The sequence below is a fragment of the Mytilus californianus genome, unplaced genomic scaffold (assembly GCF_021869535.1).
Source record: "Mytilus californianus isolate M0D057914Y unplaced genomic scaffold, xbMytCali1.0.p SCAF_9, whole genome shotgun sequence".
Classification (NCBI taxonomy): domain Eukaryota; kingdom Metazoa; phylum Mollusca; class Bivalvia; order Mytilida; family Mytilidae; genus Mytilus; species Mytilus californianus.
This window is the reverse complement of record NW_026262745.1, coordinates 54,680,318-54,704,941: the sequence shown is the minus strand read 5'-3', so window position 1 is coordinate 54,704,941 and position 24,624 is coordinate 54,680,318. Positions and strand designations below refer to the sequence as shown.

The 24,624-nt window shown below is 32.7% G+C and overlaps 2 protein-coding genes across 2 annotated transcripts; both read right to left on the bottom strand.

Annotated features, from left to right (window-relative positions):
* Positions 1-4,196: 4,196 nt before the first annotated feature.
* Positions 4,197-11,683, bottom strand: LOC127714948 (leucine-rich repeat-containing protein 51-like). Its single transcript, XM_052220967.1, has 5 exons — positions 11,516-11,683; positions 10,087-10,199; positions 9,361-9,572; positions 7,685-7,825; positions 4,197-6,313 (listed from the first exon to the last, which is right to left on the bottom strand). Exons 1-5 carry the CDS (start codon positions 11,530-11,532, stop codon positions 6,161-6,163), a joined length of 636 nt encoding a protein of 211 aa, XP_052076927.1. The 5' UTR covers positions 11,533-11,683; the 3' UTR covers positions 4,197-6,160.
* Positions 11,684-22,566: 10,883 nt separating this feature from the next.
* LOC127714944 (uncharacterized) lies at positions 22,567-24,135 on the bottom strand. The gene is made up of 2 exons (XM_052220964.1): positions 23,748-24,135; positions 22,567-23,386 (listed from the first exon to the last, which is right to left on the bottom strand). The coding sequence occupies exons 1-2, from the start codon at positions 23,897-23,899 to the stop codon at positions 22,702-22,704; spliced, it is 837 nt and encodes a 278-aa protein (XP_052076924.1). The 5' UTR covers positions 23,900-24,135; the 3' UTR covers positions 22,567-22,701.
* Positions 24,136-24,624: the final 489 nt, after the last annotated feature.

The following is a 24,624-nucleotide window of genomic DNA, read 5'->3' as shown; positions in this document are numbered from 1 at the left end:
ATTATTTAGGACGTCCTCAAAGATATGCTAAAGATAATTATTTTATTTCCATAGCTTTATTCATATTCCAAAGATATGTAAAGATAGGCCTTAGATTTATATGTATTCAAAGTTACATATGCCAAATATATTTACACATGTCATTGATATTATTATTTGACCACATTTCTTAATTAAACAAATTGTCTGCAAATCTATGTATTTACCATAGTATTTTATTACATTTAGGAATATGTTCAAATGCTTTTGGTATGTTCTGATTTGACTTACATTTCAGCCAACTATAAAGACTTACAAATATATTCCTTTACAATAAATTTGACAGGCCTCTGCATATTAAAGGAAATGATGCTTTACACCCCTCTATAAAGTTCTCGTTTTGAATTGGTTTACATACCAGGCAAATGTAGATGCACCTGACACTTTATAACCCCAATAAAATTATTTGAATGATGATGCTTTGCTACCTAGACAAAGAAACACATTTGCGGATAAATTTACATCATAGAAAAATACATGACAAAGATTTCCATTTGCAGAGGTGTACAAATACACAAGTTTGCGAAAGTTTTGAGATGGTCATAAATATATGCAAATTCTAAACTTTAAAATGGTTTGATTAGGTGTTAATATATTTTATAAACCGCGGTCTCTCATAACCGCCCATAGGAGGGTATAGCACAAGAAATGTTGATATTTACTACATGTAAAGACAAGATAAACTAAATGCAGCGGTTTGTAAATATATGTAAATGTCGGGCTCTGAATACATTTACATAACATTTGCATACCTCTTCAAATCCGGGATTTCGTGTAGTGAGAGACATATAATACTATATAAATAACACATAGCTGAGAGAGTGATAGAGCAGATTGTTACCCCGAGAAAACATTGTCAACCGCGGCGAAGCCAAGGTTGACAATGCTTTTTCGAGGGGTACCAACCTGCTCTATCACCCTCTCAGCTGTGTGTTATTTAATTTATTATACTGAATGTCCTATCATTATTGTCTTTTACAGATTCATTTTATTTTAAAAGTATTTTCTTTGACGTCACGTTCATAACAACGTTACGGGTATTAGAAAAAACAACAAAAGTGAGGCAAGATGTTTCATTTTTTTATTTTGACAGTCAAATAATAAAATCTGAGCCAAAACGTAGAACTTAAGCATTCTATTTAATTACTTGATGTAAATTCAATTCATTGTCCTTTAAATTATCGTATTTTGATTGATCTGGACGAGAGGGTGACATTCAAAAAATTGTCACCCGCTCAGCCAAGTGATAGAGTAAATTAACACCCTCGTATTAGCCAATCAAAATATGGCATTTTAACGTGAAGTATAATAAAATAATATGTATTATATGTCTCTGAACAAATATAGTTAGCATATTGCTTATAGTATCTGAGAAACTGATCAAACATTGACCAATCAATCATGCATAAACATGAAGTCAAGATCGGAGGAAACCTGCAAGTCACCTTACAATCATTTCATTCACCAAATATAGTTGACATACTGCTTATAGTATATGAGATACAGATTTGACAGCGAAAACTTAAACTTTGATCATTGATCCATTACATGAGGTCAAGGTCGGGTGAACATTGTCTGATCGATGAAGACATTGTGACTATCCCATTTCTAAATATATCCCAATATTCATAAGTGATATATTTACGTCACAAAAATATTATAGCTTTTGAAATAGTCGCCGAAACATCAAAATGGGGTCAAGGACAATGGAAATATGACAGAAAAAAACTTCGTAACATAAGGCATGTGTATACAATGTATTAAGCATCAAGGTCTTCTAGCATCTGACATATAAAGCTTATGCAAATGGTTTACGCTGTAGGATTAGCATCCTCGCCATGCATTCTGCGACGAAAGGTGAGACAAAAACCAATGATCTAAAATATCTTACGCTGTACGATTAGCATCCGTATGTCACTCATTCTACAACTTTTGTCGCAGGCGTGATTAAAAAAAAACACAGAATACATTCCGTGTGCCTGTAGCTTGTCAAATCGGTTATAATGCAAATTAACAAAAAAGTGAAATACTTGCACCACAGGCGTACACTGTACCAATAGGAGCTGTCATTTGGATCAAATACATGTACCATAGGCGTATACTGTACCAACAGGAGCTGTCATTTGGATCAAATACTTGTACCACAAACGTACACTGTACCAACAGGAGCTGTCATTTGGATCAAAAACTTGGAATAGATTATTTAACTACTGCAGATATGTTACTTGTCGACTAGAGTAAATCTCGATAATTGAATATATACCGCCGAGCCGATCAACGCAAAAAAAATTTGGACGACTTTATACTAAAAATTTACATATATCGTAAAAAACATGATCTTTAAAAAAAAATGGTATTCAAAGAGGAGTGTACACCCTCTACGTCTCCCCTTGCATCCACCATTGGAGTTTAGGAATTACCGATTGTTCATTATTGTGAATTGCTACTTGATTATTATAATTGTTTGACTGAGACTATCTTGAGCCTTCAGTCACGGATTCAAATCTTTTAAAAGGGGATGTTTTTTTCTGGGTATCACAAGCAAGTAAAAAGTGGTATTCTTGCCTTATTTTTCACGCTTGCTCTCTCACAAAGTATTTGCTATACACAAAGAAGGATACAAACACACGTAAGTTGGTATCATCATTTAATATTCCACTCAGCCACTTTGTAGTCAGTAAACTATTAATCTGATATCTGAAATATCAACTATTTAAATCTTTCAAACCTAACAAATAGATATCATTGAGATGGGAGCCATCTCTGTGGGCCCTGCTGTGAATAATGTGTGCTAAAAAATTTGTATCTTTATCATTGGACATGGGGTTGTCAACTGAAACCGAAGTTTATGACCTTGACCTTTGACCTAGGAAGTTGTACATAAATTATGACACACCCTCTGGTGTTGGTTTATATACATGTCAAGTATAAACTTTGAAATCATAACGGTTCTCAAGATATAGAGCAGACACGATCTTTACCATAGGACATGGGGTTGTCAACTAAAACCAAAGTTTTTGACCTTGACCTTTGACCTAGGAAGTTGTACATACATTATGACACACCCTCTGGTGTTGGTTTATATACATTTCAAGAATAAACTTTGAAATCATAACGGTTCTCAAGATATAGAGCGGACACGATCTTTACCATAGGACATGGGGTTGTCAACTAAAACCAAAGTTTTTGACCTTGACCTTTGACCTAGGAAGTTGTACATACATTATGACACACCCTCTGGTGTTGGTTAATATACATGTCAAGTATAAACTTTGAAATCATAACCGTTCTCTAGATATAGAGCAGACACAATTTGTTACGAACGGACAGACTGATCACTATAGGGCTTCCTCCATTCGGCGGGGCCCTAATGATAGATTGATTGTTGCTTGCTTAAAGTCCAGTGGCAAATATTTCCTGCATATTCCAGATGAGAACAAGTTAAACTTAAATTCAGTATGTAGGTTCAGCAAAGTGGGTAGACCGAAATGAAAGCTTGGAAAATTTTGACTGAAAAAGGAGTGTATTTGGATAGGGGCAGAATTTTTGCCCTAAAGCAGGCCACCTATGGACCACTCAAAGAGCTGTTGCAAGCCTTCTTTAACAAACATTTGTCATGTTAGCTGACTACACAGTATGGATTTTGCTAATTGTTGAAGGCATTATGGTGACCCATAGTTGCTTAAATCCATGTCATTTGGACTCTGTTGGATAGTTATCTTACTGACAATCATACCACATCTCCTTATTTTTTAATAAAGTATTGCACTCTCTAGGCTTTAGATTTACCATCTTCAATCAACCTTAAAAAAGACTTGCCAGTGATCGCACATGAATGAACGAGAGACAATAACACTGTCTATACCAAGCAATCAATCACTGAAGCTCAAAGCTACTGGAGACAAAATTGATTGATTGGTTGGTGTTTTTACACCACTTTCAGCACTATTGGCTTTTCTTGGTGATCAGTTTTATTGTTAGAGGAAGCCATCGGCCTTTGGTAGAAAACTGACAATCTTAGTCAATTAAGGTTGGAGTCGAATGCACTTGACATGTGCAGGATTTTAAATCACAACCTCAGTGTTGACAGGCTAATGATACAGCAATTAGACCACTCGGCCAACGAGGCCCCTGCTGGAGATAAAAAAGAAAGTAAATCACTCATAAGGAGATTTATTACAGTTCTCTATAACAATAAACAATGATCTTTAACAGCCAGTTAAATGTAAAATTCATGATTTATGACTCAGTATAATTTTACTTATCTGAAAACAGTTATCATGATTACAAAAAGAGACTCCCCATTTTAGATTCTGAAATCTTTGTGTCTTACTCTTTTAAACACGAGAAACATTTAAAAAAACCAAATATCTCTCTATGGGAAGTTCCTTCTTAAACTCATTCTAGACCCATCAATTCATGACATTCTTCTTTGAACAATCAAGAAATCATAAAATAGATTTATATACCAACAAAATGGAATGTCTTAGAAAATAACACAGCATTAAGCTGTATTAGTCATTATTAAAATATTACAAAGCACTGCCTTTATCACAGACCATTAAATAAAAATGCACTTAAAAATTACGATAAAAATATTAAGACTTATTTTTACCAAAAAAATATTCTCTATGAAGCATTATCAACATGATCAATGATTCATTCTTTAAAAGAGGATACATGATGCATATTACCTCAAAACAAACTACTGAATAATTGTTTTAGCATTTTTTTTTTTGCAGTCTATTACATTTCAGTTTTTTTTTAAATTGAGGTAATGATGTATGAAAAATTATGACCTTAATAACCTGTTTCTATCTTTTTTCATAAATGAAATCCTCCTAATGGAAGCATAGCTAAGTATATATTTATATATATAATTATAAAACCATGATTTTTCAAAATTCTTAACAGTCCATATGTCATATGTTTCAATTCAATTTCATATCAAAATAAACATCAAGAAGAAAAAAAACAAAATGTCTTTGTACAAATATAGCTACATGTAACAAAGAATTTAATATGGAAGCACAGACAACTCAACAAAAACTAAAAGAATTGTTCCAATTTCCTCTTAAACAAATAAATACTTTAAATAGTAATGGTTAATGTCAGTTTATGAACATTTTCTGTAACAAAATAAAATAATAACAAATTCTTCAAAATAAAGAATTCTACTTTATAAAATTAAATCACAAAAAAAAAAAAAAATGTAAACTGACACATCTTACCTAACAATTAATAATAAATAATTTACAGCTTTGTCACACCCTAAATAATAAATAGCCTAGTTCTTGAAAAAATGCAAACCTGAACACGTTGAAAGTTGTAAAATCACAATATTAATATTTTAATATGAGCATGATTTTTTATCCAAACTTAGATATAATAAAAAAAAAAATCAAAATGTGTCCTCTTTTAAAAATATATGGAAATTAGACATTTTCAAAATAGAACCTTTAAATTTGTCAAATTTCTTTAAAAATTTAAGGGTAATCATTATGATTTTATACCTTCTGTAATATTCTGTCTATTTATAATACTGTTACTCTCCATGTTTTAACTAGATCTTTTGCTAAATGCAAATAAATAAGTAAGCATAACTGTCCTTTCTACACAAGATTGATGGTGTGTTCATAACTCTACACTATTGTCATGAGCATGATCCTTCGTAGACAAATAACCATCATATCTATATAATATTACCAGGTGTTTTGCTGTGAGCCTCTCTAAAAGGTATCTTAGTCATTAGGATCTTTTATTGAAAGGGAAACTGTTTCCAAAGAAAACTATTATATATCCGACGACATATAAATGAATAATTGTATTGAAAATAGGTTTTTTTTGTCACTCTTTTGCATTAGTTCTTTTTTTTTTCATTTGCAAAATGTTTGATTCAAACTATGAAATTTAGACTCATTTCCCTTTCAGTTGTGATAAAATAGTTTTTCAATTCCTGAAATACATTTGAAAAAAATTAAATATAAAAGATATTCAAAATTTCACAAAGCTGATTCAAAAAGTTCATTTCCATGATTATAGTCTCACAAGTGGTTCATGCTCATGACAAGTTACAAACAATTTAACACAATGTTCATGAGCTATTTGAAATATTCCCTTTTCAATCATCTTCAGCCATTTTCTTCTTCTTATGTTTAGCATTTGCATTCATGTGAGCCCAAGTATTTGCTGTCATTCTATCAGCCTTTGTCACTCTGCTAAAGTCCAAATTCTCTAATCGTGGAAGCATTGTCAATACATTTTGTCTGTATCCCTACAATTAAAGATATATGTTACAGTCCAATTTCTGGAATTATGGAAGCATTGTTAGTATACTTTGTCTGCACCCCTGCAATTTAAGATTTTATTTTAAATTTTCATATCATGTTTGAAAAGTATATTGTTATTGTTCCGCTCATTTTGGGCATCATGATTGGCTTATAAGATATTTGTTTGTTTGTTTTTATCCTGCAAAACATGTAATCATATGATGAAGACATAATCTTTCAATCAGTTTAATTGAGGGCTGGAGCTGACATGTAAGTAACTGCTAGTAGTCTGTTGTTATTTATGTATTATTGTCATTTTGTTTATTTTCTTTTGTTTCCTATTCTGACATCGGACTCGGACTTCTCTTAAACTGAGTTTTACTGTGCATACTGTTGTGCGTTCGTTTTTTCTACATTGGCTAGAGGTACAGGGGGAGGGGGGAGATCTCAAAAAACATGTTTAACCCCGCCGCATTTTAGCGCCTGTCCCAAGTCAGGAGCCTCTGGCCTTTGTTAGTCTTTTATCATTTTTAATTTTTGTTTCTTGTGTATAACTTGGAGTTTAGTATGACATCCATTATCACTGAACTAGTATACATATTTGTTTAGGGGCCAGCTGAAGGACGCCTCTGGGTGCAGGAGTTTCTCACTGCATTGAAGACCCATTGGTGGCCTTCGGCTGTTTTCTACTCTATGGTCGGGTTGCTGTCTCTTTGACACATTCCCCATTTCCATTCTCAATTTTAATAGCTATTGTTCTTCTAGTGAACAAATAACATGAATGATGAAAAATTAATGAACAAGTAGTTTTATTTTACCTCAGTATGTATTTTGTTTATAAAATTATAGACGAATATATTTACTTTTTTTACGAAATTATCTGAACCTGTTAATAGTCTTTTTAGGGGAAATTTTCCTGTACTTTCTGTATTGTTCGACTGAAACTTCCAAATATTTATACTACAACTGTGCTATTGGTGTACTCAAATTATGACATCAATATAAAATAATTATAATAGCTTCACAGAATTTTTTCGCATCCGCTTCAAAAAAATAAATGATGGGTTACTCAAAATATTACATTTGGAACAGTTTTAAGAGTAATTTTAAAAAGAAAATAACTACACATTGTCTCAAAATATAATATCCTAGTTTCTTTCTGTATAATAAAACACTTAGCTACTGGCTATGAGGACAATAGAAAGTTTTTTCTCCCCCTAGGCACCAACTATTTCTCGACACTATTGAGGCTATATATAAACAAGAATATAGATAATTTTTGTTTCGTTGAACAGGTAATTTCGATGTTTACCTACAGCCATTAAAAAAGGCATCTCACAAATTGCTGTGTACATGTAAATCGTTTTTATATTTACCTTTGAATTTTCTACTGGATTGCCATGGAATGTTAGCTTTCTTAAGCTTTTCATAACACTTAGTTTCTCAATTTCTTTCAAATCTTTAATCATATTTCCATGGAGATATAAAATTTGTAAATTTTCAAATTCTGTGATAACCTGAAAATACAAGTTGTAAGTCTTCAAAAAAGAAGGGACATTAAGTCCTATAGTAGGTCCATTTTCATGAAGTCTTTGAGAATTACTTCAAATTCGCTAATGATATAGGAAAATGCACAAAACCAAGAAATAATATAAATAAATGAGACAAGAAAAAAACAATGGTATACATGGCATAATAGAATGTGCATATTTTACTTAAATAAAGATTAATGCTCATTTTATGCAGTTACATGTATCTATTTATATTTCTTTGCTGGAAACACTGGCCTCAGCAAAAAAAACAAACAATTTTTAGAGAAGTTTTGACATACCCACATGTATTTACATTACTATCATGACTATTATAATATCACCTACATGTAATGTAAAATTTTGTTTTGGTGCACCTTTACTTACCCTGTCCAATATATACTGAAAAATGTGGTACCAAACAAGGGAGATAAAAAAATATTTCAAAAACAACTAATTTCATAATGGTTTTTTGGTAAGGTTACTCATGAAATGAAATATAAGTCTTTAAATTCTGAACAACCTTTACCTTAGTCATGTTAGGGTAATTTAAGACCATGAATATGCGTGGAAACTTTTCAAGTTTACACAAAATACCTGTCTGTGGCCAAATATGGGCCTTATTGTGCCTTCTCCTTTGATAATCTAAAATTTTATTTCACTGAATATACATGAAAGGGGAGATAGCCTATGGTGAATATATAATTAACTTTATCAAAAGACATGTATAAACATATTTTAAACTTCATCGATTGCTACCGTGCACTTTGTAAGAACCATCATCACCATGATTTCAATAAGAGACATGTCAACACTTAAATATATATGTAACATGTATTACATGTACCTAACTTGATCATAAAAATTAAAAAGACATGATAATTGTTTACCTGCATTATAATAACCAAAAATGTGTATACATGTAACTTTGTTTCTGTAGATAAATTTGAAATAAATTGTCCATAAAAAAGTGGAGGTACAATTTATCACACAAGCCTTCACCGTGCCCCTTAAAATTACAAAAATTGTAGAATCCTTCAATCCTTTCAAAATCGTTCATTTCATTGATTAAATTAAAGGATTATACATTTGATTAAATCAAGGGTCCAAAAAAAAGTGCACATCTTCCCTTTTTTCTCTTCATCTTATATGAACATTTCTACACCTTACATGTATTTGACGACAGATCTGTTGAAGATGAGAAACATTTCTTACTATACCGTAAAGCTAACAATAATTTAAGACACTTGCTATTTGAATCAGTGAACATTGAAAGTAATTCTATTAATGATAGAAAATTTGCTAATTTGATGACACTGCCTAATATTTCAATTCATTTTTCTGTAAAAAGAAGAAACTTCTTTACAAGTGACAATTTCATGTTTGCTTATTGAATGAATGTTAAGTTTAAAGTGACTTTTACAAATGTAGGTCCAACGGGCTGGGTGTAATTTAAAATTATCATTGTATTATCAATATGTAATATTATTTATGATACTTATTTACTATATACATGTACTTACAGGGTGAACATTGGTCAACTCATTGAAGGACAAATCAAGCCAGGCTAATAAAGATGGATTCTCAAACTTTGTTACAACCAGTTCCATCAATGGTCCGACCTCTGTTAAACTATTGTTATTAAGACGTAGACATTTACTGGATGACTTGCCTCCTTCTGGTTCTGGCTGTTTTCCTTTTCTTGGAGATTCTCTTGGTTCCTCTTCCTTCACATCTATTATAAAAAAAAAGGTAAAATGTAATATTATCTTGTACATTCATTAGGACTTATTTACTCTTTATCTCCTTTTGATTCCTTCCTTCCTATATACCCTAAATGATGTTGTTGCTTTTCAAAAAATTTATTAAAAAAATAAAGAGTTTTGTGTCATTTTTAAGTACACTATGAAATTATATTTCCACTGGATTATTCAGTCAAATTGGGTATAAAATTGCCCAAAATCTGGTGAAAAAGTTGTCAGAACATTGGAAATTACAAATGCATCACATGCATTCTCAAATTACATGTACCAGATGTACATATATATGCATGTTAATTATGATTTATGTGTACCAAGATCAGACTTGACGAAAACATGAAAAATTTTATAGATTTTGTTGATACACCAAAAAGAGTAGAAGAAAGAAATATTCCTGGACACACCGATAGAACCAATCACCTTAATTAGGGGGGCAAAGAAAAATGATAATTAATGTCATCACAGTTTATTATCAATATGAAATCTTACCTCCTACATTTGATACTCGATAGAATGAGAAATCTAATGGTGGCACTATATCATTATTAGCATCAATTGTAGGAACTCTGGTAGTTTTCTGCCTTGCGCTGTAAGGTACTAAGCTGAAAATAAAAGAAAATTATGATTTACATGTATATCTTCATAGAATTATGTTCTGTATGACTAAAATTCCAAATAAAATGATCTTAACAATTTCATACATGTAGCACTTTTCACTGAATACTGCTGAATAAATAACAACATGTTTGTACATTGTAGCTTTTTCAAATTGATTTTCACAGCTTGACTTGTTGTTGGGTTGTGTTATTACACCACTGTCTCAGGTTATGGGAGGGTTGATCAGGTATAAACAATTTAAACTCAACTCCACCACATTTTGTGTGTGTCTGTCCCAAGCCAAGAACCTAAAATCTGATGGATATCGTATATCGTTGTCTGGCATATATTTGTTTTTTTCTTTCATTTTTGTAGTATAATTCGAGCTGTTGGTTTCATTTTTTATTTGTTTCAAATTTTGTCATATTGGGACCACAGTTTGAAATTTAATTAAGCACACTCTTGTAATCTGCCGATCAACACAAAAGACTAATTTTATATCAAATGTAAGTTCACTTTTTAGGTGAATTGAGTTTACATGTCAATTTCGCGTAAACTCGATATTTAAGATTATAATATATATATGAAACGTCTAAAAATCTAGGAATATGTAGGGAAATTGACGCAGGGTCAAATTATCCTGTTTCTTTAAGTGCCACAAACAAAGCGAAAATTAAACACACATGTAAAAAAAACTGATATACTGTAACTGATTGCTGAATGAATATCAATACACCTTATCGCTATTCCCGCTTGACCCGAGAATCTGTCCCGCTCGAACTTTTGACGTCATACAACAATCACTTTTCCATTGTGGCGTCAGATATTTTCTATTATGGCGTCAAAATTTTACGGGAACTTGTGTGATGTCCAGTAATGGCGGACAAATAGCGATAAGGTGTATAGTTTACTGTTTAGTGTCGCAGATTTCCAAATAGCGATACAGTGTATTCAGGATATTGAAGGAAGAAATGTCCAACCAATTTAAAAGCAAATAATAAGTACTTTGATGGTGAAAGTACCTTGCTGTACTGGCAGGAACTACAAAGTTATCAGTATAGATATACAGAAATAGTTGTCAGATTTTGTAAACATTACCGTTTGTCATGTTTGTTATTCATTTAAATTTTTTTGGCAAAACAACGTTTATTTTGGAATTTTTTTCATGAGGTATTCATACATTGCAAGTTTTATACATACCGATAATGCACTGGTAAACATTTGTGCATCTATCATATGGTAAAGATTGTAAACAGGACTGAGTATATTTTTAAATCACGAATTCAAATTTCATCTGACCTACTTTTACAATTGCGCTCACCTTGTGCTTGTACTCATTGTCAAACTTAATAAAATTCGCCAATTTAACTTCAAACAACTTATAATAACAATAACAGAGTAAAACAACAGTCGTCTTTTCACAACACTGGACAGTTAATTATGACTTCGAGATAGTTTTAGCGCCATGACAGTACCCAATGTTGTCATTAACGACTGGAGTTATTAAATTTAAAACCAATACCGTAACCCATCTGCAGATTAAAATTCCGGATCCACTTTAACATTTGCACTGCTTTAGTCTGGGACTATTATACTAATTAATATATTATGTCTCAGCTTTAGTAAATCATTTTTAATAATAATAATTATAATAATAATCATAACAAAAATAATAATAATACAGTTTTGAAATGACAAAACATAAGGAAATAGTTAACTGATTTGCCATATAAATTGATCATATAATCAAAAAACGTACTATCTTTATAAAAGATTTCAAACGTATTCAGATGGGAGCTTGTGTTTAAAATGCCATTTTTTGTTGTCTTAATTACTGGTCATTTGAATATTTGTAATATGCCTAAATTTGATGTCAAAAGCCTGACTATTCTGAATATAGAAAACACCAAGGTATTGTATATTTATACATATACTCTTTCTTTTTTTACATTATAAATTGTAAATAACCATGCACAAAAGATTCAAATGGGAAAAATATATTCTAATTTGTAAACTAAGTCTGACTATATAATTCGATCAGGGCAGTATATATATGTAAACTGAAATTACTGAGTTCTCTCAGCTGAATTGTTTTTCTTTCTTATTTCAGGGCTTTTTAGAAAAGTACCTGCGGTATGGGTTTTGCTCATGATTGAAGGTCGTACGGTGACCTACAGTTATTAACCTCTACATCACTTGCATTTGGTCTCTGGTGGAGCATTGTCTCATTGGCAATCATACCACATCTTCCTATTTTTATATTGAATACAAATTCCTGTTCACCGCCCAGTTCATGAAAAACACAACTGGGCACAGCTTCAGTCTAAAGACAAGTTATGCCAAAATGACACGAGCATGATGTTATATGAACAGCAATTACAAAAAATAATTAGAAACTTTAAAACAATTACTGTTCAAGAATAATTCGTACATTAACTAAAATCCTGCAACAATGATTATGAACTATAAATTTCGTCTAAATGATTCATTGCAATCGAATCAGGAGTTTACAGCTCAACAGTATTCCGACCATTATACCTCATGTAATCAGACAGTATACATGTTATATGTATTATTGATTTTAAAAACTGGCTGTATATAAATAAGTTAATTGATGAGTATAATGAAAATGTCAGAATATATAAGCGGGTCGACAAGCAAGAAACAAAATTAGATTTATCTAGTAAATGTATATTGAAAGATTACAAAATGACAATCGCTTGAAATTGAAATAAACTAAACAAGAAAATTTTAGAAGTGAAATTTTGCATACATGCCATCAAGAATTTGTATAGTGAGACTATACAAATCCTTGATGCCATAAGTGTAATATCTTAGTCTGTTGACTGTTTTAGACACATTCCCCTTGTATCCACTTGACTTTAAGAGAAAAAAAGTTCGCACATAATTAAGTTACTCTATATTCTTTATTTGTCTTCGTCTTTCGAAATTTCTCTAGCAAAAATTATTTAAATATTAGTATTTGAACAATATAAAATTTGCGCCGGAACAGAGACATATAATACAATTATTGTATATGTCTCTGGTATGAATAAGGACACACATTTTAATTATTTAAAATTAATATTTAAAAGCAACTTGAATTACTTAACCATGTTAACATGTTTGTATTTGCAGAATTTTAGATTAATTTAATTACTAAGATATTAATCAGCATTGTAAAAACTTAGAAATATATTTGAAAACTTTACGTATGTCTGCGACCCCTGCTGTTTCGATTAGCATGTTTTCTAAAGATACCAGCGTGAAGTCTACAAACTTTCAACATATGCATGTTTGGTCACATGTTATGAATTTTAGATGAAATAGTCAAGTTCAAATCCGTTGTTAAATCTTTCCTTTAGTAAAACATTGCATATCAATAAAACTATTTTCCAGGCATCTCGGATCCCCCTTTTCCTCTGGGTCCGTCCGAACTTGATATTCATCATATTTAATAAGAACACTATTGTAAACATTTACTCTATAGGACATTTTTGTGTTTTAAATTAGTTTGTAATGAAATTTTGGGAACACATGCTGAGTAGTTTGGGAAAATCCATCTAATGTTTTCGTCAATCATGATATAAATTCATTATATGCAATATGTGCTTTGATCTACTTCTATATAAGAATTTTCAAGCAATAAATACAGTTCTTATATGCGCTTTAACATTTGGCAAATGCCCCCGATTAAATGGACTTCTTAATTTCCCGAAAATGAGTAAATACGTATGGATAGTTTTCGTATACCAATTACCAATTCAGATCGTCTAGGACAATAAGTTCATATTGTGTTTTATGATTGACGAACAAAATGCACCGCCGTGAGGCGAAGGTAGCTATAGCATTTAGGTTTCAATACCCTCTTCACAATGAGCTGGACATGTCAAAGTAATCGTGAAAGAAATATTAGTGAAATCAAAAATGTACTGACAATTCTTAGGGTTAAACCATATTAAAAAACAGAGACAAATTAAAAAAAAAAAAAAATCAATAATCAAAATGTTTGTGTTTGTGTATGTGTATGTGTATTCATATTATATGTTGTCGCTGTTTCTGGTTATAATGTCGAACATAAATGATAAATCACAATGAATATATATGAATTTCAAAACTCTGATATGTTATTTCATGATTACAAAATGCAAAAGTTAAAAACTTACTTACTGTTGAAATTTTGGGTGTTCATGTTTTTTTCCCATTTTGATGCTGCAAACACAGTCATGTTTGGCTAATACAAGATTGCTCTTGCCTTCAGACCTCAGTACAATAACCTTGGACTATTCTATACTTTCTGTATTACATTTTATGAGATAGATGGGGATATAGCACGGTTTTCCCTTTCTAGCTTTCTCGCGTCGATTTAATTTCGCGATTTTGAAATTTACTTGATGTAGTTAAACTAAGTAAGGAAAGATGCAAGTTTGACATATTTGCGTTTTTTAACACTCGCTAAAGTCGCGAAAATTAGTTGGTTTACATGATTCATTGATTGATTGTTGGTTTACATATGCGTACAATTAAACTATTGACGATGAACTAAACCTCAGGGAACAGTGTATATAATGATTACCTAATGATACACTAATACTTTTATTTTGGTACACTGCATGACTTATCATAAATATAAATAGTCACCGTGTCTAGCTGTGTAGCTTTTGTGAAACAAGGACTACGCCAGGTTCAGGTAAATCATATAATTGTATCTGTGTATATTTTGTTTGACAATTCTTCAATTAACAACCCCATTAACTTTTTATTATTTTTTTTATTTATTCCTTTAATTTTAGTTGTTAAATTCCCTCTCATTAGTTTGATCGGTTGATTGATTGATTGATTGGTGTTTAACTCCACTTTCAGCACTATTGTGTTAATCAGTGGCGGTGATTTTTAATTGGTGGAGGAAGCTGGAGTGCCTGGAGAGAACCACCGACCTTCGGTAGGAAAACTAACAATCCTTGTCAATTAAGATTGGAGTTGAGCGCAACCGCCACGTGCGGGATTCTAACTCACAACTTCAGTGTTGACAGGCTAGTGAAACTGTAGTTTGACTACAGTTTGACTACTTTAAGTCTTAAACCACTCAGGCACCGAGGCCTCTCATTGGATCATTATGTCTGATTTTCAAGAGTTATCACCCGTCACTTTCCATTCAGTTGCAAATACTTGTAGGAATTCAACAACAACAACAACAAACAAAATGTGCTTCGTATTCTTATGCAAGATGAACAAATTGTGTGAAATCAAGATAAAAGTTAAAATTTGATTGGTAGTTTCAAGTTTTTGCCAAACCAACACTACAAACGAACAATGTTAATAGTTGTAGTTATAAGAATAAAAAATATAATTATAGTACCTTCTAAAAAATCCTCCGTTATATGCATTGACAAGGGCAACATTTTCTTTTTGTGAAACCCCTTCAGTCCACCCTCCTTATTCTCTTCCTAACCATTGTTATTTTTTTTTATGATAACCGTGTTGTTCGTTTTTACCGGTACTCAGCACCGAATTAGGACAGGAACTGCATACCCTTTCTGAACATCCGCGTTTTAGTGCCATTCCTGGTGCACAGTCTCACCGATATACTCCACCTTTTATTCAAGTGATTAAATGAAACACCACCTATATATACTTAGAATAATGATAATGTACTTTTTTTAATATGTGTTTAATACTTGTATATGAATTTCAGATTAATGGAGCATAAAATACTTAGGATTGGCTTTATTGGAGCCGGTGGTATTCATTTTGGTAAATCTGGCTCCATGTTACCATGGGCCCATGCAACGAGACTAGAAAAGATTGGAAACATAAAAGTTGTGGCAATCGTAGATACTGACATAAGGATTGCAGAAGATGTTCTCAAAGCAAAACTTTCAGCAGACCAAGTGAAACATTTTTATACCGGTTGCCAAATTTTCCCTCACTTCAAAGAGTTAATTGCGTTGAAACCAGATGCAGTGTTTATAGGAATCCCTCCATTATACAGAGGTTCACTAAAAGATGGGGTTGACATTGAACTTCAGTTTGTGAAGGCTGGAATACATGTGTTTGTAGAGAAATCTCCATCGGTTGTACCACCAGAAGAATTTGATAACTATGTAGAAGAAGTTAGGAAAGTCAGCACTAAAAACAATATTGTTGTATCGGTTGGATACATGTTTAGGTAAAATTTAATATCAGAGACGGACCGGTGGATTAAAGGAGGAGAGGGGGTAGCTACATTGATTAATTGTTAATGCATAGAAATAAGAAGATGTGGTAAGAGTGCAAATGAGACAACTCTCCATCCAAGTCACAAACTGTAAAAAATAATCAATTATAGGTCAAAGTACGGCCTTCAACACGGAGCATTGGCTCACACCGAACAGCAAGCTATAAAGGGTCCCACCATGATAAGTGTAAAACAATTCAAACAGGAAAACCAACGGTCTAATCTATATAAAAAACGAGAAACGAGAAACACTTAAGAACCAAATCAACAAACGACAACCACTTAAACAGGTTCCTGACTTAGGACAGGTGCAAACAAATGCAGCGGGTTAAAACGTTTTAACAGGCGCCAACCTTTACCCTAACCTGAAATAGTAGTGTAACATTACAACATAGAAAGACACACTATAAAATATCAATTGAAAGGACTTAACTCAATCAAAAAGACATATTAACAAAAACAAGTATATATATACACTATATAACCTTGGACAAAATGGCGTTAAATAAAATAACGTACACAGGTAAATTTAAATATAATAATTTTGTTGTTAGGAGTACGGAGATATTTTTTTACAAAATAAATAAATTTGTTGTTCATATACGTTTTACAAGTCCTTCTATAATAAAGTTGCTTTGGTGTCCCTGTCCCTTTTCAAAAGGTTGTATCCGCATATGAACATTAATCCGAACATTTGCATTATATTTTTTAAGAAAAGAAAAAGTATAAAACTGACAAAGTGTATGTATATATTAATGGGTAATTTTTATCATATATGTACAGAGTCAATATTTGATTTAATTTGGTCAACAGTTTTGTCTAGAAATCAATTTTACTTTTTTTTGCTGTTTTAAAATTTTAAACATGGAATCGGTATGACATTCGAGTTAATAAAATGCACATCCCTACGAGATCGCGCACTTTAATGTGTACATATCACAAGTTTCTTATCCGTTTGAGTCGCCTGGTCAAGTCCGTTTGAAGTTAACGCGAATTCAAGTGTTTTTACCTCCCATTGCTGTTTGCACATTGATCCGGGAGGAGAGCTCACATTTTCAACCATTATATGGTCCTCTATATTTATACAGATAACGCGATGAAGTATATATTTTTAAGAGAAAGCCCGTAACTCAATAGTATTGGTAGAGTAAATAAAAGGCGTCAAAAAGCTTTAGGTTTATAGAGATGTTGCGAAAATTCCTACAAATCAGCGACTTGTTTCAACAAGTATCTTACGATAAAAACACGTACTCACATGCCATAAATTTCTGTATAACAAATATACGATACGACTAGTTCTAATCCTAAGACTTTTGTGTGAAACAAGCTACAGATGAGTTGTTGTTATTAGAAGACTATACTTTTGTACACTGTGAAGATATTTAAAAGTTCAAAATTTGCTTGAGAAGATATTGAAACGTCCATGTTATGGTGCGAAAAAAAAATCGTTCAAGAAACCATCCATTTTTGTTGATATCCCCAAAAGTCTTTTGGAATTAAGAATACGAAAAGATGTACAATAATACAACTAGAGGCTCTAAAGAGCCTGTGTCGCTCACCTTGGTCTATGTGCATATTAAACAATGGACACAGATGGATTCATGACAAAATTGTGTTTTGGTGATGGTGATGTGTTTGTAGATCTTACTTTACTGAACATTCTTGCTCCTTACTATTATCTCTATCTATAATGAACTTGGCCCAGTAGTTACAGTGGAAAATATTTTGTAAAAATTTACAAAAATTTACAAAATTTATGAAAATTGTAAAAAATTGACTATAAAGGGCAATAACTCCTTCAGGGGTCAATTGACAATTTTGGTCATGTTGACTTATTTGTAGAACTAACTTTGCTGTACATTATTGCTGTTTACAGTTTATCTCTATCTATAATAATATTCAAGATAATAACCAAAAGCTGCAAAATTTTCTTAAAATTACCAATTCAGGGGCAGCAACCCAACAACATGTTGCCTGATTGGTCTGAAAATTTCAGGGCAGATAGATCTTGACCTAATGAACAATTTTATACCATCAGATTTGCTCTAAATGCTTTGGTTTCAGAGATATGGGCCAAAAACTGCATTTTACCCTATGTATTATTTTTTTGCCATGTCGGCCATCTTGGTTTGCGGGCAGGGTCATCGGACACATTTTTTAAACTAGATACCCTAATGATGATTGTGGACAATTTTGGTTAAATTTGTCTTAGTAGTTTCAGAGGAGAAGATTTTTGTAAAAGATTACAAAAATTTACGAAAAATGGTTAAAAATTGACTATAAAGGGCAATAACTCCTTAAGGGGTCAACTGACCATTTTGGTCAAGTTGACTTATTTGTAGATCATACTTTGCTGAACATTATTGCTGTTTACAGTTTATCTCTATCTATAATAATATTCAAGATAATAACCAAAAACGGCAAAATTTCCTTTAAATTACCAATTCAGGGGCAGCAACCCAACAATGGGTTGTCCGATTCATCTGAAAATTTCAGGGCAGATAGATCTTGACCTGATAAACAATTTTACCCCATGTCAGATTTGCTCTAAATGCTTTGGTTTCAGAGATATAAGCCAAAATCTACATTTTACCCTTATGTTCTATTTTTAGCCATGGCGGCCATCTTGGATGGTTGGCGGGGTCATCGGACACATTTTTTAAACTAGATACCCCAATGATGATTGTGGCTAAGTTTGGTCAAATTTGGCCCAGTAGTTTCAGAGGAGAAGATTTTTGTAAAAGTTTACGGACGACGGACGACGGACGACGGACGACGGACGCAGGACGACGGACGCAAAGTGATGAGAAAAGCTCACTTGACCTTTCAGGTCAGGTGAGCTAATAAAAGGACAACAGAAAATACTTAAGACTATTGGACAGTAATACAGACCATACCAAGTCTATTGAACAGTAATACATACCATACCAAGACTGTTGGACAGTAATACAGACCAAATGAACACTAGACTCCTCTGAAAAAATACACGTACAAACGAAACAGAAACAACAACGAACAACATATGCATGGTCCATACATCCTCGCTTGGTACAGACACAATTTGTTTGGGTTAAACCCGTTTTACTTTCGCACAAACCTCCCCCTTTGTCAATCTAGGTATTTGATTTCTGCAAGCAAAATGATAATTTAACAAAAGGATACGGTCTTCTGATAAAAGATTGTAAATAAATAAAAAAAAAAAAAAGAAGAAGACAACACCATAACAAAGAAAAACCAACGAAAAGACAAACAACTGTCTACAAAACACTACAGAAAACTAGAGACTAAGCAATAGGAACATCACCGACAATCAGATGTGATAACAGGTGGTCTGGAATGGTAAGCATATCCTGTACCACTCAGTATAGTGGAGTAGTTATGTTCATGTCATGCAAGTATAAATTCAGTGTTTAGTCGCATTCGGGAATGTTACAATCGAGGAACAGAAGACAATTGGAACATTTTTATGTTCATCTATGACATCGATTTTCTATAACGGCCGACCAAATCTTGGTGGCATCCATAAAACATTCACAGGGATGCAATCGTTGATTATATTTTCAGGTAGAAACGTTTGTTGTATTTTTTTAATCATTAGAATACCAATAATGTTTATTATTAACTTGTTCCATTTTTTATATTGATATATGAATAAGATTTGTTTAATTTGTTTTAGGTACCATGCTGCAATAGATAAAATGAAGGAATTAATCATTGACCATGGTGGGAAAGTGATGGCCTGTAGGGCAAAGTTTAGTCTTGCTTATTCAAGAGGTCATAAAGGTAGAGACTCCTATAACAACCAAATAACCGGAGGACCAATTGTCGAACAGGCTACACATGTTTGCGATTTGGCTAGATTTCTTGCGGGAGATATCAATCTAGACTCAGTTCAGACCATTATGCTGAAAGATAGCGACCCATCAGGGGCAGGACGTCTTTCGCATCTACCTCATGATGGAGAAAATAATATAAAACCTGGCGATAAAGTTCCTAGAGTTACATTTAGTCAATGGAGATTTGTAGACGGGGGAATAGGAACCCTTATGCACTCTATAGCTTTACCAGGGAGTAGACATGACATATCAATAGAGGTACAAATGGACGGACTGCAGTTGTCTCTGTTCAAACCTGTCGAAGAAGACAGTTCATTGGTCGTCCGTAATATTAAAGCAGACGACCCAAACAGGGATATCAATTATACCTTCAAGGAACAAGATTCATTCTTAAATGAGTTATCGGCATTTATAAATGCAATCAGAACTGGAGACCAAACTGGAATTAGGAGTTCTTATGAAGATGCTGCAAAAACATATGAATTCACATGGAAAATTAGAAGGACTGGTGAAGCAAACAGTGCATGACCCTAATACTAATTCACAGGTTAAAATGAAAATATGCGGCATTTAGTTAAACAGTTAGTGAGCAGCTTATGCTATTTGATGAGTTTTTTAATTTATAAATGTTTATTTTACACAGATTTCTATATCTAATTTCAAATAATTTAATAAAAAAAAAAACATATTCAAGATTGCAATTGGGTAGTAGAGGCATTCTTTTTTCTTGGCAGGTACACGTAGGAGTACGAAATACAATACAGAATTTTTTGTGTTCGTGTAGGTCATATGTCTGCCTAGTGTTTTGTTCCTTACAATTCCAAAATGATAAAATAGTGATAGTTTTGAAAGATTCAAGATTCGTTTTGGTTATTTAAATATTTCTTATAAGTAGTCAGGAATAAATCAAATGCAATTTATATTTATATTTCGGCAACCTAAAACTCACGTTGTACCAGAGTAGATACGCGTCACACTAGTAGTAATTGCATTCATGAACAGATACTATAAAACTTAACTTGTTATAACAATTCTTTTCATTGTCAATTCTGACAACAAAAGCCGCTTAGAAGCAGAATAGCAAACCTTGTTCAGGTCATGGATGTGCACGAAATATAGGACACTAGTAACATTTTACGACTTCGTGGACTTATCATTCATCAGCTTGAAAAGACAATTATCATGCTCGACTGTCGTAAAACTTTTGAGAACGATTATCGTACTCAAACTCAGAAATCAACCAAACAAAATACTGGATTTGGTCTTTCAAGTATATAGCCTGTCTTCCGAGTACTGCTTAAAGTTTTATGATAGCTGTGACAGTGGCGGATTAAGAGAAGGGAAGGGTTACCCGGTCCACTTATGGCCGAAAATTGTGTTTTTACTACATTTTTATGATTTCTGACTGTCGCCCTCTTTAAGGTAATTTTGCAATGTTCCTACACATTTCCTCTTATACATACATCATCCGTCATATAATAATTCTGAAGTGACATCCAGTAAGAGGAGTCCAAGCCAGACAAATGATAAAACTGATAAAAATGTCACATGGACGTTAGTGGATATGTGGAATGTATAACTAAAGCTAATGTCACCGGTGACTTTGAGAAACTGAGACACTATTATTATTATAAGTCTGATAACAATTAACCAATTTACGATAGTCGCAGTAATTAAGGATTTTCCGGTGTCCTATTGTATAGTTTTTGAAGCTGAAATTTCTGTCGGTCTTTCTAATTGCTTTGCTGGAATATCTTTGAGTTACTATGAACTTTGATGAAATTAACATAAAGAACATGCTCTGTTAGAACGCATCTACTGAGATTTCCACAAACGAATTAAAAATAGATTGTTTTGCAAAGGCAAAAAAAAAGGTCTTACGTAGTAAAATTCAGTAATTTCCTGTTAACATCCGATCATAAGAACACAGAAAAACAAAACTAAAGCAACAGTAAACCCGCTCATAAAACAAGGGGTGAAATCGGGTGTTACGGTCGGGTAATCGTTATTTGATGGAAACGGTTTTGAAAGAATGAATTTGATGGAAACACTTACTTTTGCCAGGTCATCAATCTTTACTTTGTAGTTCCTATGTCTATCATTAAATATATTTGGACTAAGAAAAGTTATGGGACAAAAGTGCACAAGACACAAAAAGTAAACTAATAAAAACAATACCGTATCAAAGGAACACTGCTTTCACTGTATACTCCACTAGTTATGTTATAGCAGAATCATATTTTTCAACGCCAGACAAACGTTCTGGTTATGTCCGGAGCGCATTTATGGATTAAATAAAAAAGTAAATAAAAAAAAAAATTAAAATACATAATCTTTATTTCAAGACGGTTCATTTTCGTCGTGTGCTTTCTAAACCACATTGTGGGCAGATATCAATATACTAATATTTTATATTTCAAAAGTACGAACATAGTATGAAAAGTATACAAAATATTAACTACAAGTTTCCCCACTTCGTCTTATTTTCCAAGTGAACTGATAAGTTTTTGCTGCATCTTGGTAAGTGCTTTCAATTTCACTTCTGTCGCCAGATCTAACAGCTTTGATAAAGGCACACAACTCATTATAGAACGAATCCTGTTCAGGAAAAGTATACACGACATCTTTATTTGGGTCTTCTGACTTTATACTCCGGACGACTAGGGTGCATTCTTCCTCGACAGGTCTATGTAATGACATCTGTAAACCATCCATCTGTACTTCAACGGATATTTCATGCCGATTCCCAGGTAGTACTTTGGAGTGCATCAACGACCCAAGTCCGGCATCTTTAAATCTCCAATGACTAAAAGTTACTCGCGGAATTTTTTCACGAGGTGCTATATGACTTTCTACGTCATTAGGTAGATGATTTAAACACCCAGCCCCTGATGGGTCGTTGTCTTTAAGTATTACGGTTTGTATCGATTCTAGGTCTATATCGCCAGCAATATATCTAGCTAAATCACAAACGTGTGTTGCAACTTCTACAATGGGTCCTCCTGTTTTGTCAGTATTAAATGAAAACTCACTTAGAGGTCCCATAGAATAGGCAGAACAAAATTTCAGTCTGCAGGCCATCATTTTACCACCATGTGCCTTAATCAACTCCTTCATTTTAACGATGCCATCATGATATCTGAAAGAAATACACATCCTTGAGTGGAAGCTTATAATGTATAATAGCATTTATGGTCAAGCTACAGTAAACGGGCTATGTCACAGATTTTGATAAAAAAAAATTTAAATTCTTTTAAATATGAAGAACATTTGTATAGAAAACACATAAAATTGACGAAAAATGTTCTGAAATTTGTCTTTAAATCATCAAATCTTCAATTTCAAATCCATATATTTTTCTTTAAAAACGACAGGTTGTTGATACATAAATTTCCGTTTCTTATACTACCTCATTAATGAAATTACACAAATGAAACTGTGATACTGTCCAAAATTCTATAAAGTACTGCAGATAAATGTTTTTATTGACACATACACACCTAAACATATATCCAACTGACACGACAACATTATTTTCTCTGGATGCTCTCTCAACTTCTTCTACGTATTTGTCAAACTTCTCTGGTGGTACATTGGACTGAGGTTTCTCTGTAAAAACATGTATCCCAGCTTTAACAAACTGAAGCTCCATATCACGCCCATCTTCAAGAGAACCCCGGTAAAGCGGAGGAATTCCTATGAACACAGCATCTGGCTTAAGAGAAATCAGGTTGGTGAAATGTGAAAATACTTTGCAGTCTGTATAAAAGTGTCCAACTTTCTCGGAGGATAATTTTGTCCTAAGAACCTCTTCAGCTAGATTAGTGTTAGGGTCCACAATAGCAATGACTTTAATCCCTCCAATCTTTTCTAGACGTGTAGCATGGCCCCATGGTAACTTGAAATTAGCTTTGCCGAAGTGGATTCCTCCAGCACCAATAAAGCCAATTCGTAAAATTTTGGTATCCATAAAAATCTGTAACAAGCGTAAAATTGAATATCTTTCATTAAAGGTAACACAAAAGTTACTGTTCTAGTGAATATAAAATCAACGAAATTTCACAGTGCTAAATGTACAGTCAACTGCTTAAAATTATATTTATATGTAATGCGAATTTATTCGTTGCAATACGTTCAAACAACTAAAGAAAGATGCAAGACTAACAAGCGGATATACAACTGATTGAATATTCATTTACTTAACGTTCAGTATTTCATGCACATAATTTTTTATCCAGGAAGAAAAAAAAACTAATAAATTAATATTTTCTGCAAAGCGGATCAATCAGGATGAAATAATTCTGACTGCCACTGATAATGAAAAATGAGGATAATTTATGTTTGATAGAGACAATTTTTTTAGAGTACAGGGATCAT

Excerpts from the sequence above, each read along its gene's own strand:
- LOC127714948 (XM_052220967.1), bottom strand. Across the intron at positions 9,573-10,086 it reads TCGAGTATCAAATGTAGGAG|ATGTGAAGGAAGAGGAACCA; the intron begins GTAAGATTTCAT and ends TTTTTATAATAG. Across the intron at positions 7,826-9,360 it reads AGTTGACCAATGTTCACCCT|GTTATCACAGAATTTGAAAA; the intron begins GTAAGTACATGT and ends TTGTATTTTCAG.
- LOC127714944 (XM_052220964.1), bottom strand. The coding sequence starts at position 23,899 with ATGGAGCTTCAGTTTGTTAAAGCTGGGATACATGTTTTTACAGAGAAA. Across the intron at positions 23,387-23,747 it reads TCAGTTGGATATATGTTTAG|ATATCATGATGGCATCGTTA; the intron begins GTGTGTATGTGT and ends TATTTCTTTCAG.